We start from the raw sequence: 17,921 nt of genomic DNA on the forward strand, positions 1-17,921 counted from the left end.
TGGTGATGCCCAGCAACTCCGCTAGTGCTGGAGTGGACCGGAGGGCCCTGAGCAGGAGGCGCTTGGTGGGGGCGGAGAGGAGCCAATCATCTAAATATGGAAACACCTGGAATTCCTGAAGTCTCAGATGAGCCGTCACCACTGCTAGGCATTTCTTGAACACTCTAGGGGCTGTCGAGAGACCGAATGGCAGGGCTCTGAATTGGCAATGATTGGCTCCCAGCCAGAAGCGAAGATGACTCCTGGAGCATTTGTCCATTTTGATGTGGTAATACGCATCCCGGAGGTCTATCGAGCACATTCACACACCCTCCTGAAGAAATTAGAGGATGGTTTGAATAGTGACTATGCGAAACTTGGTCTGAACCACTGGTTTGTTTAGCTGGCTGAGATCCAAAATGGGCCTCTAGTCCCCAGTCTTTTTTGGGCATTATAAAGAATCTTGAGTAAAAACCGGATCTGCACTCGTCTGGGGGACCTGTTGGATGACTCGTTTTTGACATAGCTTTCTTATTTCTGAAGCGGTTTCCTCCCTTTGACTGGGTGGAACATCGGGAAGGGATTTCGGAGGTCTTGGGTAAGAGATTGGGGGATGTGATAACCTCTGAAAATTATTCTCTGCACCCACTGATCATTTGTAATGGAGTGCCAGGCAGCTTAGTGCAGAGAGAAACGAGCCCAGACTGCTTCCAGAGGAAAGCAATCAGGCAGCGCTTCAAAAGTGCTGACACAGTTGTCCCGAGAAAGAATCCCTGGAGTCCTGATTTCGGGACCCCCCTCTGCCCTGAAAGGGGAGTCTTCCATTACTGGAACCCCCCCTACCCCTGGGGGAGTCCTCACCACATGCCTCACGGAAAGGACCTCGAGACTTTCTGCCACATCTTTCCACTTCTCTGGTTCCTGGAAAAGGAGCCCTGAGGTTTGGAAAAATGTAGACCCACGGCAGACAAGGTCTTCCCGTCCTGCTTGCACCTGGCTAATGTGTCCTTGACTTAGAAACAAACAGAGCTGATGATTCGATAGGGGACTTTAAACAGGAAGACTTGAAGGAGTCCGCGAGGTCACAAATGCGGATCCAGGCATGGCATCTCATACCTACGCCTGCACCCACAGCTCTAGACACCACTTCGGTTGCGTGGGACAGCAACCTCATGGACGAGTTGGAAATTGACTCTAAGGTGGCAAGTTGGGAAGCAACTTTATCACGCGTCCTGTCCGAAACCTGACCTGTGAGGGTTCCAGAGAGCTCAGTGATGAGATCTCTCTGGAGCCTCGTAAAATGTGCCAAAAAGTTCAGAGACCTGACAGCAAAGGTCGCTGAAGAAAAATTTGCTTCCATAACCGTCCACCGCCCAGGACACTGTTGGTCAGGTGGACAGCAGGACTTCCACCGCCCAGGACACTGCTGGTCCGGTGGACAGCAGGACTTCCTCCGCAAAGTCCTTTTTCATGGCCGCCACCAGCATAGCGCCTACTGGCAAACCTCTAGACCAATGGGTCTGATCCTCTGGAGCTGCGGCAGGGGGGGGGGGGTCACCCAAAAAGTAGAGGGCCAAAAGCGGAAGGCTTGCAGGAATATGGATTCCTCAGAGGAAGGGATGGAGGGCTTCCAGTCACCCCTCTGCCTCAAAATTTCCAGGATATCTCCAATGAGACATTGTCAGGGGGTGACCGTGGGGACCCTTCTCCATCATCGTAGTCCGTATCTTAAGTGAGGGACTCCTCTGGGGAGTCCATGTGTTTCCTCTTACACGTCTGTTTCAGAGGGGATTCTTCAGTGGGAGCATCCGAAGAGGACTCAGAAAGGAAAATACCCTGTACAGGGGTTTCCTGAGTCTTGCGCACTCTGTGTCGGCCTTTGATAGCTGCAGCTCATAGGGAACGGGTGGTAGGTCTGACATAGGAGGACTGCTCGAAGCAAGCACTCTCTCCATCACCCAGAAAGCGGGTCCGCCTGAAGAGGAATGGGAGCCCGGAACCGAAGAAGACCATTTCAGAAACGGAGTCACACCCCGGTCCACACTCGGATATGGAGCCTCAAGCAAAACCGGGGCAGGAGGCACCCTCGGACCCAAAGACGGAACTGGTGACACAACCGGAGCCGTGGCCAGAACAAAGGGTTCCACCTCCAAGCATGAGATCGAGGAAGGGTGGGTTCCTAAGGAACAGACACCCAAAGGGGCCTCGGAACTTCAGACACTGTCGGCACCAAGGAAAGGGGTCCTCTCACAGACGTCGGAAATAGGAGACTTGGAACAGAGGGGTCCAAGGAAGGAGAATACGTGGGGGGTCACCAGGGCAATGGACCCAAAACCCGTAGTGGGATAGGTTCTATGAAAGTTTGTAATTCCCCTTGGCAGTCAGCAGCTGATCAAAGAGGTGCACCACATCCAACTTAGACAGGCTCCTAGTGGACCTTACAGATGCCCCTGAGGGGGAGTCAGGCCGGTCCAAAAAGGGGCTAAAAACTTGTCCGGCAAACAGATCCCTAGACGGGGAGTACTGGGTCCATGGTGTAGTGAGAAATGGTACAGAGGATTCCAGTTTAGAAACCGGTAAAAGGGGAATAAGTGGAGCAGAGAACGGGCTCGAAGCTGAAGTCACAGCAGCTCCGAAGAGGCTGTCGGAACAGATGTCGGCGAGGAGATAGGGGATGTCGGTGCCGAGGTAGAGGCAGGCAAACTGGCCAGAGCCGAACTCACAGTGGGAGCAGTAGTCATCGGTGCCTGGGCCGATCGACGAGGCAATCATGGGAGTTTGGCAACTCCCATATGAACCACTGGAGCCAAACTCAGAGCCGAGGTGGTCGGAACCGAGGAGGCGATTCTATGCTCAGAAGTAGTCTTATGGGCCTTGTGCTTAGGAGGCTTACCCCTATCACCGGCCGGTGAAGAGGGGTCCGAACGAGGATGTTTTTTGTCTACAGATGGATGGGATGAGACCTCAGACACAGAAATAGCCTCAGAAGGTAGGAGGAAGCAGGCCTTTGAGAATTAGCTTATTACGTCGTTCATTCAGCGTCCGCTGACTGAAACTGGCACAAATGTCACAGGGAGATTTCACCAATAAGTGCCGAACCCCCAAACAAACACATTCCTCATGCAGATTGCTATTAGGGAGTTTACCACTGCAAGAGCAATGTTTAAACCCCGTTATCCCTTTCTTTTCAGACAAACAGTAAACACGAAGCTTTTCTGGAAAAGAAAGTTGGAGATAAAAAGGAGGGAAATACCAACAATGGTACAGGGAGTACCACAAGGGTAAAAAGGGCAAATACCAACAATAGTACGAGAAAAGAGAAAGCTCTGTGTGTCCTGAAAAAACCTCTGTGACTTCTTGAACCACATCTTTACGCCCCTCTGCCCTTTGAGATAGGGTCTAGAAGGAACGGAAAAACAGACTCCCATGGCAGACACTGTTTTCCCTTCCTGTTCACACCTGGTGAGTGTGTCCTTTACTTGGATCCAAACAACGAGGATCCATCAAAGGAGACATTGGTAAATGTAGACTTAAAGGCCTCTGCAAAGTTACACAAGCGCATCCAGGAGTGTCTTCTAAGAGAAACTCCTGAACCCGCTTGCCCTACTCAATCCATCCGCTGCATAAGATATCAGTCACATGCAGGAGTTGACAACAGAATTTAAGGTAGACATCTGTGTTACACTTATCAGATACCACTTCAGATAAGTTACCTTGAAGAGCATCTCCTAGCTCTTTCAGGAGATCTCTCTGGAGTCTAGTGAAATGAAACGGGTAGTTCAGCGATCTGAATGAAAAGCCGCTGAAGAAAAGATGCGCTTCCCATACCTATCCATCGTTCCAGACTCCTTGTTCGGTGGATGGACAGTGGAGGAAGTTTCAGCAAGTTCCTTTTTGTTGGCTGCTGCCACCATCATGGCATCTACTGGCACGCCTTTAGTGAGAAAATCTTTGTCCCGCGGTGCCGACAAGAATTTATTATGTCTTCTAGGAACTGGTTCCACAGTATCAGGAGATTCCCACACCGTCCGACTCCCTAGATCCAGGAGTTCGTCAAAAGGTGGAGACACCCAAAAGGTGGAAGGTTGAGACTCGAAAGCCTTCAGGTGCACTGACTCCTCATCAAAAGGGGAGGTGGTGGGCCCGCTCCTCTCTGTTTTAGGAACTCAAGGATATCTGCAGAGATATCATCAGCGGACCACTTGGGGGACCCTTCTGACTCCCCGAGGTCAGTGTCTGATGTAATGGACTCATCGGGGGAGTCAACATGCTTCCCCTTACAAGTTTTCTTCCGAGGGGGCTCCTCAGAAGGATATTCTGGGGAGACCTTGGAAGACTGGGGACCACTCATGGAGGTTTCCTGAGGCTGCGAGTCTCTGCTGTGTTGGATGAGAGAAGGTGCTGAGACGGAGGTCGGCGCTTTAGAGTGAGAGTGTCGATGCCCCTAGTTGGAACTGAAGACATGGACAGAACACGACTGCAGACCCTCCTGGCTCCGAGGACACCCCCCCCCCTGCTCTTAAGGTGCAGAAGGCAGTCCTCGGTGCCGAGAAGGTAGGCTCCAAGACAGATGTGGAGTCCAAACTCACCCGAGCCGTAGCACCAAGACGTAAACTGGGAACCAAAGTAGTTCGGGTCCAAGCGCCCCCCCCCCCCCTTGTGCCCGACCCGAGAGCTTAGGATCCTAGACCCCACGGATGACACCAAAGGGATCACAGCAGATATCAGAACAGAGAGACCAACAGAGATAGTTGGAACTGACCTTTCCAGAGCAAGTGGCAGACATCTCTGGCTCCGATGCGCATGAGCGGCTCAGAGGAGGAACAGTGACAGGGTGTACAGGCTCATTAGGCTCTGGAACAGAGTGGGACGAAGCCGAAAGTAAATTTGCCAATGCCGATGTCTTGAGTCTGCGCACCACTCTCTCAACGTCCTCATCAGAAAGGCTCCTCGAGGACCTGGAGGATAAAGTGGGGGACCTAGACCGCTGAAAAATAGGCGATCCGAGTGTCAGAGACTGGACGAAGTTCAGCTGACCGACCCCAAGACGCACTCAGTTATCGGCTCTGTAGCCCCTGGAACCGAAACGGATTGTTCCACATCAATAACCTCTGTCGGCACCGAAACCAGTGGAGCCGAAGAGGAAGTAGTCAATTTGGCAATTTTCTCTAGCGACTCTGATGACACTGAGTGAGTGGGAGACCGCCTTTTTGTAGTTTTTATTTTGTCTTTTTTGGAAGATGGTGACATAGAACTAGAGGAGTAGGAAGAAACAGCCAACTTATCCTCGAAAGAATGCTTTAAAATGCCTTTCAAAATGAGTTTGTTCTTTCTCTCTTGAAGGACTCTAGGACTAAAAGCATGGCAAAAGAAGCAAGATTCTTGAAGGTGAGTAGCACCTAAGCAGTATACGCAAATAGTATGCCCATCTGTCAGGGACATTTTTTGGGCGCACTTAGTAAATATTTTAAAGCCAGAAGGCTTGTGGTCCTTCGCGTCTTTAGACATATCCGAAACAAATCACAAACGCCAATCCCAGAAAGGGAAAAAACAGGGACTACCTCTAAATTAAACGGTTATCCCTGAAGAAACAAGTCAGACAGAGGACTAGGCCCTCTAACTTAAACGGACCTAGCCCTTGGTGAAAATAGCTTAGAAAAGGAAACAATTAGTAAAGCCCCAATAGCAAGAAAGTCCAACAGTGATGCAGGGATACACAACAACTGGCCTACGGTAGAATGGCCAATCAAAAAAACCCAAAACATAGCAAACAATGCCACACAAGGTCTTAGACACTAGACTATAAACGATCACCAAGTAAGCTGAATACAACTTTTTTGAAGTTATAAATTGAACAAGTAGAAAAATATTTCACTTGGCCACAGCCAAGAAGAAGCACATCTGAGCTCGAGTGGCAAACGAGATCTGGGGAATGTCAGAGGTGCATGATGGGATACCTCCTTGCCACAAGCCAACCAGAAGGCTGAGCTAGAGAATTGCCGAGTTAGAGCAGAGGTTCAGCTCCGAACCCAAGTGTAAGAATGAAGGAGAGATACGACTACAGAACATCAATGATTTTGCTGACCGGTTCTGCCCTACAAGGGGCTCCTTTTGGAAGCCACTATGTTCACACTAGCCTCTATCAAAACATTTTCCAAAATTCTGCCACTGGTTAGTCTTAAACTACAAGTTCCTGGCACTCTGATAAGGGGAAAATACCCGCTTAGGAGTACTTTCTTATTCCTTCTTCTGCAGCTTGGCTTACTCTTCCTTTGAGATGCATCATTGCCTTCAGATAGGACACTGGCGAAAGACACCTTGCAATTTGCAAGAAAGACATGATGTCTAAGTCAGGCATGCCTATGAATGGCAATGCCTCAACTAGCTACACTTGCTCCACATTACAGGTAAGTCACATGGAGAAGTGTAAAACATATGTATAGTCACTACATTGCATTAACCTCAACGGGTTACATTTCTCAATATTAAATTCATGGTGAAACTGGACTATGGGTCGTGTAAATTCAGCATTCCATTAGAAAACACACTGGATACAGAGAAGTGTTTGTCAAAAAGGTCCAACACTCTGGATGCCTTATATGAATGAAGCACGCGACTCCAATCTGATACTATTCTACTGACTGCTGCCCACATTTTTTGAGTTGGCCAGTGGAGTCTTAAAGATTCCCAGTCCTTAGGAATCCATAAGATCATGCCCAGTCTCATCGGCACAGATACTACATCTGGATCTCGCTACTTCCTCTGCAAGATAAACAATTATCTCATCAATCAGGGGAACCATTCAAGAGATAGGCAGAGAGGACTGGAAAGTCTCTTGTATAAATTTCTTAAGCTGGAGAGATTGGGTCAGTGACCTAAGCCCTCTTCGGATGCTGCTGCTCGAGGATCTCCCCAAATTTGGGGTCTTCCAGAGGGACACTGGAAAATCTCCCCATATTGATATCGGAGTAGAGATTGTGGGAAAAGTGTATCCTTCCTTTTGTAGTGTTCTTCCTCAGACCACTGGGAGAGATATTGAGTGGAAGGGGAAAAAAAAGAGAATGCTGGATACATGCATTCTATCTTTAAATCCGCTTTCCTCCTTGTCCCTTTGGCAAGAACAGTGGACTAAAAGCACAGATTTAAGAGTGACTGGGGTTGAGGCCAATACTGATGAGAGATCCTTGGAATGATCCATGTACAATGATACATTACAGTAGAGCACTTGGTCTCAAAGTGATCAGGTGACATGGAGTTAATCAGCATCAAAAAGGCTGACGTTAAGTCTCCTCACAGTCCTTGGTGCCAAGTATGTCAACTTTTGAGGTGGAAAGTTTTGGTCTCAAGGCACTGAATGCTGAAGTCATTGTCACACTGTTCAGCGCCAAGGAAATAGGCACCATTATAACAGTCAACATAGCCACATTGATGTCTGTACCACAGGTTAGCACTAAGGCCACAGATGCTGACTGAAAAGTTATTTTCCTCTTTGCTTAGGAATCAACTGAAGTCTATAAGCGTGTTACATTGGGGGGGGGGGGCAAGATTACAAAAGGAGTTACACTAATTGCATTTTCATCAAATTTTACGTCACCAAATTTATGCAGTTAATAAATGTATTTAGTCTTGCAAGCAGAAACAAAGCTGGTCATTGCAAACCATGACCGAGTATTATGACTGATTTCAAGAGTGATGGAGCAATTCAGCAAAGATAATCAAATTTATTAGTACCTTATTTTTTCTACCTCTTCTGCTGACAAACTGGACACCCGCTCTGATTCGATATAGAAATTTTTCTTTACTGGTGGCAAATCTGAAACGGAACAAAAAAAATGATTTGACGAGTCTAACACACATGCATACATAAAAATATGTACTTGAAATCGTATACATAAAAAAGTAGAATTGTATAAGAACTTACCAAAACAGTAGATGTTCGAATTCCACACTGCTGCAGTAGTCTTCAGCTATGTGGATTGTTTCCTGCTAGGAAGCAACAACTGTCCTGCTTCAAAAGCTCCGGATCCTTCCCACACTTTCCCTCTGGATGTTGATTACCCAGCAACAATCAGAGAATTGCAGTCAGAAAAATGACTTCAGGACTTTCTTCCCCACAGTAAAAATAGGAAGCAACCTCATCCTGAACCTCTGATCAGACAACACAAAAGCATTTTATATCCCCAAAAAACAATTATGCACAGGATAGAAAAGAGGGATTGGGGTGGATGCAGCTACTGCATTAGTGTGGAATTTGAACATCTACTGTTATGCTAGGTTTTTGTACAACTATACTACGTTCATCATTCCTACTGCTGTAGTAGCCTCTGGCTATTTGGGTTGATTACCAAAGCTTATCTAACTTGGAAGGAGGAAGATTAAAGGTCCATAATCCCCAGGAGAATGGTCTTTGCAAAGTTAGCTCTGGACCTGGAAAAAGAATCCACTCTGCAATGCTTTGTAAATGCATGCACAGAGGACCAGGTGGCTGCTTTTAGAGTGCTACTAGAGTCCACCCCTTTTTAGTATCCCATTGTACAGGATACGTGTGTCCCACAGGGTTCACCATGATAATGCCTGGGACGGATTTGTCATGGTGGGAATAACCTATAGCTGAAGGCAGCCAGCTAAAAATATTTTTTCTGAGAAAGATTTTCCTTTCTTAGTACCATCATAATGAATAAGTAGCGGATCAGCTTTTTCTAAAGGGCATAATTTTTAAACAGTACACTTATGCATAAAGCACAGAGACTGATGACCTGATTGAAAGTAAACTAAAAACTATTCTGGACATAAATAACTGATTTGTTCTTAAAATAACCTTATTCTTGTGGAATACCAGACAGAAATCAATCACAATTAGAGCTTGCAACTCAGACACTCATCTTGCAAACGTCAGAGAAATAAAGGTTTTTCAAGTAATGAATGGAGTCATGGTTAATTTCCCAACACACAGTTAAGAGTCTCAAAGAATGAGCCACCTTCTTTCTAGGTAGTCTCATGTGTAGAATCCCTTTCAAGAACTGTTTTTTAAAGAGAAACAAACAAGGCAGGGTTTGTATCATAGACAGACATGCTGAAATGGCTGCAAGATGAACCTTGATAGAGGAGTAAGGTAGGCCAAAGGACAGTAACACACAAATCTTTGAGAAAAAAGAAGTCATGTACTCACCACAATGTTCCATCTGAGTAGTTGTACTTAACTTCTCTTCAACCTGTGGGTTATGGAGCTGTATCGGATCAGAGTCAGCAACTTTTGCTAGCATCAGCTCCAAATTCCTGGGAGGCCCTCATGGAAGGATATTCCGGAGCACCGCGGAACCAAAGTATGCACTCCTTTTGGAAGTCAAATCCAATTTGTAATGAGAAATAAACGTATGAGATGAGGACCAAGTAGCTACAGAACAAATATCATTCAAAGACACTTTAGACCAAAAGGCTGCAGACGTAGCCATGGACGTAGTGGAATGAGCTTTCACCGGACCTGGAGGAGACATGCCTCTGTCCTTATAGACCTACAGGATGCATGAACAAATTATCTATTTAACTATAGTGACCTTAGAGATAGGTTTCCCCAAAAGGGTTTACAGAAGGATACAAACAACTACAAACAACTAATCAGATTTACGGAAATTTTCTGTCGTGTGCAAATAGAATCATAACTGTCTATGAACATACAAGTGGAGTTTGTATTCCATCTTGTTCATAAAATTAGGAAATAACACAGGCAAATTAATAGTCTGATTGATATTGACTGGTGATGCCACCTTAGGAAGAAAGGATGGATTGGTTCGAAGGGAAACCTTTCTTTGTGAAAAATCATGTAAGGAATTTTGATGGACAAGGCCTGTAATTCTGAAACCCTTCTTGCAGAGATAATAGCCACCAGAAAAGCTGTTTTCAAAGATAAAAATTTCAGATCTGCAGTTAAGACTGGCTCGAAAAGCGGAGCGACCAAAGCTTGAAGAACCATAGTAAGGTCCCACAGTGGATTTCTGACCGGGGGGGGGGGGGGGCATAACAAAAAGGGGTCTTTGATAAAGGCTTTACACAGTCTGGCAGATTGTAAGGAGGCAGAATTCTCGCCTACATGAAAATGAGAAATGGCAGCCAACTGAACTTTGACAGTAGAAGAACTAGTCTTTGAAAAATATCAGCTAGAAAATCAAACATGGCAGAAATAGGACCCGTGAAACGTTTTAAACTCCTTTGAGAGGCCCAGAAAGAAAAACGTTTCCACTTGCTGCGATAAACCTTCCTGGCCGAAAACTTATGAGCAGCTAATAAAACAAATCTAACTGATGAGAATAGTCCGGGAGTCCTAGCAATCATGGGAAGTGGAGCAGCCAAGCTAAGCTTCAGTCCCAAGCACCATCTTTCTCGGGTGGCTCACGGGAGTATGTTTTTCAGGACAGTAAACCCAAAGGAGGCCCTGTCCCTGGAGGCCTTGTCAACTTTGCAATGAGTGATAAATGTATGAGGTCTTGAACAACTGGCTGCTGCACAAATGTTGTCTATAGGAAGCCTAGCAGAAAAAGAAGATGTGGACACTGCTCTGGTAGAATTGAGCCTTAATTTTGGGTTGAAAGGGCATATTAGCAGCTGAATAAACAAATGTGATACAATCAGATAACCATTTAGACAGTGTTTTCTGCCACTGGGATGCATTTTCTGGAATCTGAAAAGGAAACAAAAAGCTGTTCTGATTTTCTGAACTCTTGTTCTACGCAAGTAAAATCTGCGCTGTCTATGAACATTAAGCTTGCGCAGCATATACTCTAAGTTGTAGGTGTGTTTGGGGAAAGAACACTGGCAAATCTATAATCTGGTTAAGGTTAGTTTCAGTACAAACTTTGGTAAATCTATAATCTGGTTAAGGTTAGTTTCAGTACAAACTTTGGGCAAGAATTGAGGATTTGTTCGCAGAGAGACTACTTTTGTCAGCATGGAAAATAAAATAAGGAGGGCTTTATGGACAAGGCCTGAAGCTCTGACACTCTACAGGCAGAAGTGATGGCTACTAAAAGATAGTCTTCCATGACAAACATTTCAAAGTGCATGAGGAAGCTGGTTCGAAAGGTGGGAGAATAATGCATGAAAGCATAAAATTTAGATTCCATGGGGTACAAGGGGATTTCACAGGTGGTCTGAGATGAAAAGTCCCTTTGAGAAAGGCACATTATGTTCAATCCTTCAAAGCCAAGGTGAAAATTAGAGATAGCAAGTTGAACCCGAACTGCTGCTGCTGCAGCTCCTTTACTGAAAAGCATAGTCAAGAACTCTTATGGAGGCAATAGGGGCTTGGTAGAGATCAAAGTTATTTTGAGAGGCCCATATGGAAAATCTTTTCCATTTGCAAATATATAGCTTCCTAGTAGAGGACTTATAAGAAGATATCAGAATCTGCTGCATTTCATATGACAGGTTATGGAACAGGGCTATGCTGGGAACTGGAGCAGCCAAGCTGTCATTCAGTGACTGAAGAGAGGGATGAAGATCCCCCGACAAATGCGTCAGAAGATCTGGAACTGGGTCCAGAATCCAAGGGTCTTCCAATTGATGAAGTCGAAGGAAGTGGAACCAAATCTGAAGAGGCCAATGAGGGGCTATTAAAATGATGGTCCTTCCCAGGGCTTTTGCTTTCTGTAATACTTTGGGTATCAAGGAAAGTGGTGGGAATGCATAGAGGAGACCCTGAGGCCACTCGTGTAGGACTGCTTCCCTTGGGGCTTCTCCCAGAGGGGGAATCAGGGCAAAGTAGCTTCTGCATTTTGTGTTCATGTGGTTGGCAAAAAGGTCGCATCAAGGCTGGCCCCACCTGCAGAAAATTCTCTCCGCTATTTCTTTCTTGAGGGACCACTCATGAGGCAACAAAATTGCTCTTCTCAGTTTGTCTGCTATCACAATGGATTTCTCCGGGATGTGCTTTTGCTAACAGAAAGTGCTGGATGGATGTAGCCCACTGCCACACTCTTAGGGCCTCACGACAAAGGGGGTAGGACCTGGTTTCTCCTTGTTTGTTCAAGTACCACACCACTAACATGTTGTCAGTCTGAATCACAATTGTTCCCAGAGGAAGAGAATCCTGGAAGTACTGCAACACTAAGTACCACTCTCATCTCCAGGACATTAGTATGCAGATGTGTCCCCTGTTCGGTCCATGCGCCTTGGGCTGTTCTTCCTTGAAAATGCCCCCCCCATCCCACCCCATCAGGGAAGCCTCCGTGGTTGCCGTGGCTGCTGGTGGGGGTAGAACATAAGGACGACCTATCGTTACATGGAGAGGTCAACCACCACTGAAGATCCTTTTTGCAAGTGTTTGGATCATTATGAGATGAAACACTGGGAGCTCTTGGTAAGACCACTGAGTGAACAACAGCCACTGCAGAATCCACATGTGCATGCGACCCAACGGTATCGCTAATATTGCAGCTGCCATCATGCCTAACAATTTTAGTACTTCTGATGCTGGAGCCTCGTCTTTGGATGTGATAAGCCTCTTCTTGCTGGAAGTCTCAAAGTGGTTGTGTGTGGTGGTGTCCAATTCTACACCGATAAAAATGATATGTTGCAATGGCGACAAGGCAGATTTGTCTGAATTTATTGTAATAGCCAGATGACTGCAGAGGCAGAGACAAAGAGAGAGAGAGAGAGAGAGAGTGGCAGTCAGAGTTCAGTGAACGCAGGGCAAAAGTCACTGAACTGTACGTGCGCTTCCCATATCTATCCATGTTCGTAGAATCTCTGTTAGGAGGCTGGACAGAGGAAGAAGTTTCTGACATCTCCTTTTTGGTGGCTGCTGCCACCACCATGGCATCAACTGGCACTCCCCCTTGGTAAGAAAAGACTTTTCCTGGGGGGGCAGAAATAAATTTATTAGGCCTCCTGGGGACAGGCTCCATGGTGTCCAGAGACTCCTACACCCTTTGCAAGACCAGCTCCATGAGCTCATCGAAGGGCAGAGACACCCAAGAGGTGGAGGGTTGAGACCCGAAAGCCGTCCGGAGAACAGACTCATCTTCAGAAGGGCTGGTGGACTGCCAGTCACTTCTCTGCCTAAGGATTTGTAATATCTTAGCAAATGAGATATCCTAAGAGGGGGACCGTGGGGACACTTCTGATTCATCCAAGTCGGTATCAGATGCGAGAGACTCCTGCGGGGAGTCTAAGTGCTTCCTCTAACAGATTTCCTCCCTGGGAACCTCTTCAGTGGGAACTACTGGTGAGGTCTCTGAAAAGTAGGGGCCACCCAATGGGGCTTCCTGAGGCTCTGGGTCTCTATGCTTAGAAAGAATCTGTGAAGCAGAAGCAGGTACAGGCGCTTTTGGGAAGTAGCCAGACTGGATGTCTTAGGAGACATAACTCTCCTTGCGGCTTCGAAGGCACCTCTGCTCCGATGAGAAGAGACAGATGGATCCGAGGAAACCATAGATCCCCCCGGCACCGGGACAGTAGACTCCGAAATAGAGGTAGGAGCCGAGCTCATCAGAGCCCAAGCCCTAGAGGCAAAGTCGGAACTGGCAAGTCAGACTATCCTCCCCGGACCAGACCGGAGAGTGTCGGCTCCTAGACTCCTCAATCGGCGCAGAGGACGTCCGAGTAAACAAGACCGATGACACTGGAACAGGCACCTGCTCCGAAGGCTCAATGATCATCAAGTCCGACTCCTCTGGCTCCGAAGGACTGGTATGGCTCGGAGGAGGAAAAGTAGATGGCAATACAGTCTTCGGTTCCGAAACCGCTTGGGTTGGAGCTGGCAAAAATTTTGTCAATGCTGGTGCCTGTAACAACTTCTGCACCACACGATCTACATCCAAATCGGAAAGGCTTATTGAGAACTGAGATGAATGGATGGATGGAGGCACTGATTGCAGGATTGGCAATTTAGGTATCTCAGATACCGGTTCCAGGACTGGGAACCGGCTCTGAAAAGACGCTCTGCTCCAAGGGCTGTGGAGCAGATGTCGATTTTTTTTTTTTTTTTACTTCAGAAGTAGAAGCCTTGGAAGACTTTGAAGATTTTCTAGACCTGTCCTTGTCACTCAAAGCTTCCTGAAATGACAGTCTGACTAGTCCTCTATCAATTAACTTTCTCTTCTGAAGAACCCTGGAAGAGAAGGAATGACAAATGGGGCAGCTTTCCTGAAGGTGCAAGGCTCCCAAATAATATACACAGTTGACATGGCTATCTGTAACGGACATTTTCTGTCCACATTTTGGACATTTTTTGAAACTTGACTTAGGATGTTTATCCCTATCCTGGTCAGCCATAATGAACAACATAGTATCAAGAAAAAAACTACTGCAATTTAATAAAGACACACCCCAAAACTATTTAAATAAGCCCTGACAAAAACTACTGGCTAAATATGAAAAGGCACACCAAATGAAAAGGAATACACACTAGAGCGATTTAAAGGTTATAGAAGCTAAAGCCAACTCTAAGTAGAGAAATAAAGTTATTTAGAAAAATTTTTGATAATAAATTTGTACTGGCCCGAGCTATGCTGAGGAACCTCAGATCTATTGCAGCGGCAAACTAGATCGAAGCTAACTCCAGGTGCATCATGGGACAGGGACTTGGCCTCGAGCTGTCTGAAGACTTTGAGATTTGTAGTAGGCCGACTCGGAGCAGAGGATTAGCTCTTAACCCATCTGTAAGAATGAACAGCGAGAGAGAACAACTTCACATCTGGTGTCTAATGCAGGCAATTAAGAATCCATGCAGTTTGACAACATCCACATACTTCCATCACTGGTGGAGAGCATTGCTGTGATCGCTATGAAGTACATCATTAGAGTCCCAAGGTGCACGGCACTTCAGCAGTCCAAACTAGAGGAATCAAAGGTATTTACCACAATTGGAAGAGCTGCATGTGGAAAGTAAAGTTGTGTACACTTACCATAAATGAGAAGTTAGAGTGTATTCACTGTTGCAGTCATCACTTGTGGGTTATCCCTGCTGGGTAGCCCTCAGACGGCCCGAATACCAGAGTAAGGGATTTCCCTCCTGCATTGGTTGTCTAGGTACAGAGGCTGACGTCAGGTCATCAGGGCTATAAAGAGAGAGCGCTGACGTCATTCCATCAGTTTTTCTTCCACCCAATAGTAAATGAGCCCCAAAGGAGGAGAAATTAAAAGGGGGAAGGTGGGAGGGAAAAAGGACTGCAATGGTGAATACACTTCATCATCTACATTTATGTTAAGTGTACACAACTGTTACTATGTTCTTCGTGTTTCACTGTTGCAGTCATCACTTGTGGGAGGATTCCCAAAGCTAAGAAAAAGGGAGGAGGAAGGAGTATAGGAATTAAAGGAAGCACCACATTAAGGGGATGCCAATATGCCCTGTGGGACTGCAGATACAAAGGCTGCTCTGGTTTTGGAGAATGTAGCCAGCTGGTAGTGCTTGGTGAATGTGTGGATGGATGTCCAGGTAGCAGCTTCCAAAATATCCTTAGCTGGAACCCCTCTCAGGAAGGCAGTGGAAGTAGAGGCTGCTCTAGTGGAATGAAATCTGATGGATTTGGGAGGACTCTTTCCATGAAAGGAATAGCAGAAATAGATGCAATGAGAGATCCATTTAGAAATGGTCTGTTTGGAAATGGGCTTCTTTTCTGCCTCAGGAGCGAAGGAAACCAAAAGCTGGTCAGATATCCTGACTGATTTGGTCCTATCCAGGTAAGATCTCAGTTGCCTGTGAATGTCACGGGTATGCAAAATTCTTTCCCCTTTATTTTGCGGGTAGGGAGATGGATGGCCTGGTTGAGGGTAAACTATGAGACCACTTTAGGCATAAAGGAGGGGTTGGTCCCGAGAGACACCCTGTCAGCATGGAAAATAATGAAGGGCTGAGTGGCCATAAGGACCTAGAGTTCAGAAACTCTCCTGGCTGAGGTGATGGCCAGCAAGAATGCAATTTTCCCGAGAGGTACTTCAGGTCAGCTGAAGCAGCTGGTTCAAAAGGAGGCAAAGTCCATTTTCCATGACAAAGTTTAGATCTCACGCTGGAGCAGGTGGTCTTAAACATGCTCCTGGGGGGGGGGCACACACAACAGGTGCCGAGAAAATATAGGCTGATTCGACTGGGCAAAGGCAGAAATAACAGAGTTATGTATCCTGATGGAAGAGTAAGACTATCCCTGTTCTAGAAGCTCTGCCAGATAGTCCAGAACCAAAGGCAGAGTGAGTGCTGAACCTGCAAGAAATCCTTCACAGTCTGCATAGAATTGGCCTTGTCTTCCATTTTCTTAATAACCTCCTCAGCTGGTCCTTATCCAGAGGGGCATCTAACAATTTGGACTTTACCTGGGCAGGAAAAGGTTGTTCCCCTTAACCAGGCATACCCTCTGATTACAGAGCCAGTGATTGCAGCCCTGATGGAAGCCTCCAATGCATCAAACCCACAATGCAGGGAATGTTTGTTTACCCGAGAGCTGGAAACTATAAGATCCACTAATTCCCTGGTAGTACTGCTGTCTCATAGGGTTAAAATTTTCTGTTTAAGTAATTCCAGTACATTTTGCTGGTATTTCAGCATACAGAATTGACAATTCAGAGCCCTAATGGCTAAGGTAGCTGAAGTGTAGGCTTTTTTGTCTAATCTATCCAAGGCCCTGCTCTCTGTCAGCTGGAATGGGATTTTTACAGGAACTAGCCCTAGCCCCCTTAGCGCCCTGAATAATTACCTCTGATTCAGCTGTTGGGTTGTTAAAAAGATACTTGTGGGTGTCGTGCACCCTATATCATCTGTCTGGTTTCCAGGGGGCAGGTGGGAGAGAGTTACGGGTGAGTGCAGACTCCAGAAAGACATCTTCCACCTCATCCAGAAGAGGGGGAATGGCCTGAGGTTTATGCTGTGGCTGGTCAAGGAACTCTGTCTCTTCTTCGACTGAGAGTAATGCTGCGCCTCCCAGTGGAAATGTTCCCTGAGGAAATTTAAAGTTTCCCCGAAAGAGAGGTCCTCAGGAGGGGTGGCAGCAGGAATAGGGTCTTCAGCATCAGAATCTTCAAATGCTGCAAACGGCTGGTCTTCAGTGTTAGAACCTTCTAGTTCTGATCCTTTAGAGTCCTGGTCAGAAAGAGCCTGAAAAGTGGCGTCCCTCTTCCTTTTAGAAGTGCTGGCTTGGGTAGGCTGGCTTCCTCTAGAGTTATTAAGTCCTCTGCCACTCTGAGCAGCTGCTGGGACAAGTGGCAGGCTGGAAGGAAGGAAGTTGGTGGCTGGGTCCCTGGGATGGGGTCTTTTGGGGGTAAATCTTGGTCTTGGGCCTAGAGGATTCAGAGGCCTTTTACAAGGTTAGCTTAACCGGCAGACTGATCATCTGCCTCTGCGGAAGCCGGTGTCTGCGAAGCGGCTCCAGACCCAACCGCATTACTGAAGGCCAATGTCACGGCAGAAAAAGTTGGACCCAGTGGTGTACTGGACTCCAAACGGGTCGCGGTAGAGGCTTGCAACGGTTCTAATAGTTCTAGCATTAAACAGAGTGCAGAACAGACATCCAGGGACGTTGTGGTCTGGGTCTAGGCAGGTGATTCTGCAAGACACCATCAACCACCACAACAAATTTACCTAGGTTTCGTCTTTATTCAGACTTCTTCAGAATAATATCAAACAATTCAATCCATCCAAGTTTTATAAAAAAACAAATCATGACATCATTGCTCAATTAACTAATTAACATCCATTATACTTAAAGTGAACTGAACACACTCAATCATTAAAAAACAACCAAGATTAAAAGCATGAAAATAAATGTGAATATTAAATATCCAAACCATATAAGAATATTGTTAAATAATATTAAAAAACAATAAATTAATAATCACATCACCCTAAAATATGTTTTAATTTTAAGACAGGGGCAATACTAATGTGATCATTGATGCCAGGAAACACCGTGGCATTTAATCTCAGCTGCCATTTCATTTCACTGATGTCAAGATGA

The 17,921-nt window shown here is 46.2% G+C and overlaps 1 protein-coding gene across 1 annotated transcript in view; it reads right to left on the bottom strand.

The window, feature by feature from the left end:
- LOC122814914 (probable ATP-dependent RNA helicase DDX43) overlaps positions 1-17,921 on the bottom strand; it is a 1,494,383-nt gene that overhangs the window by 911,979 nt on the left and 564,483 nt on the right. Inside the window, exon 5 of the mRNA XM_044087182.1 lies at positions 7,711-7,792. Within this exon, the coding sequence (XP_043943117.1) occupies positions 7,711-7,792 (82 nt within the window). The remainder of the gene's footprint in view (positions 1-7,710; positions 7,793-17,921) is intronic.

The sequence above is a fragment of the Protopterus annectens genome, chromosome 1.part1, assembly GCF_019279795.1.
Source record: "Protopterus annectens isolate FY-2018-M chromosome 1.part1, PAN1.0, whole genome shotgun sequence".
Taxonomy (NCBI): Eukaryota; Metazoa; Chordata; order Ceratodontiformes; family Protopteridae; genus Protopterus; species Protopterus annectens.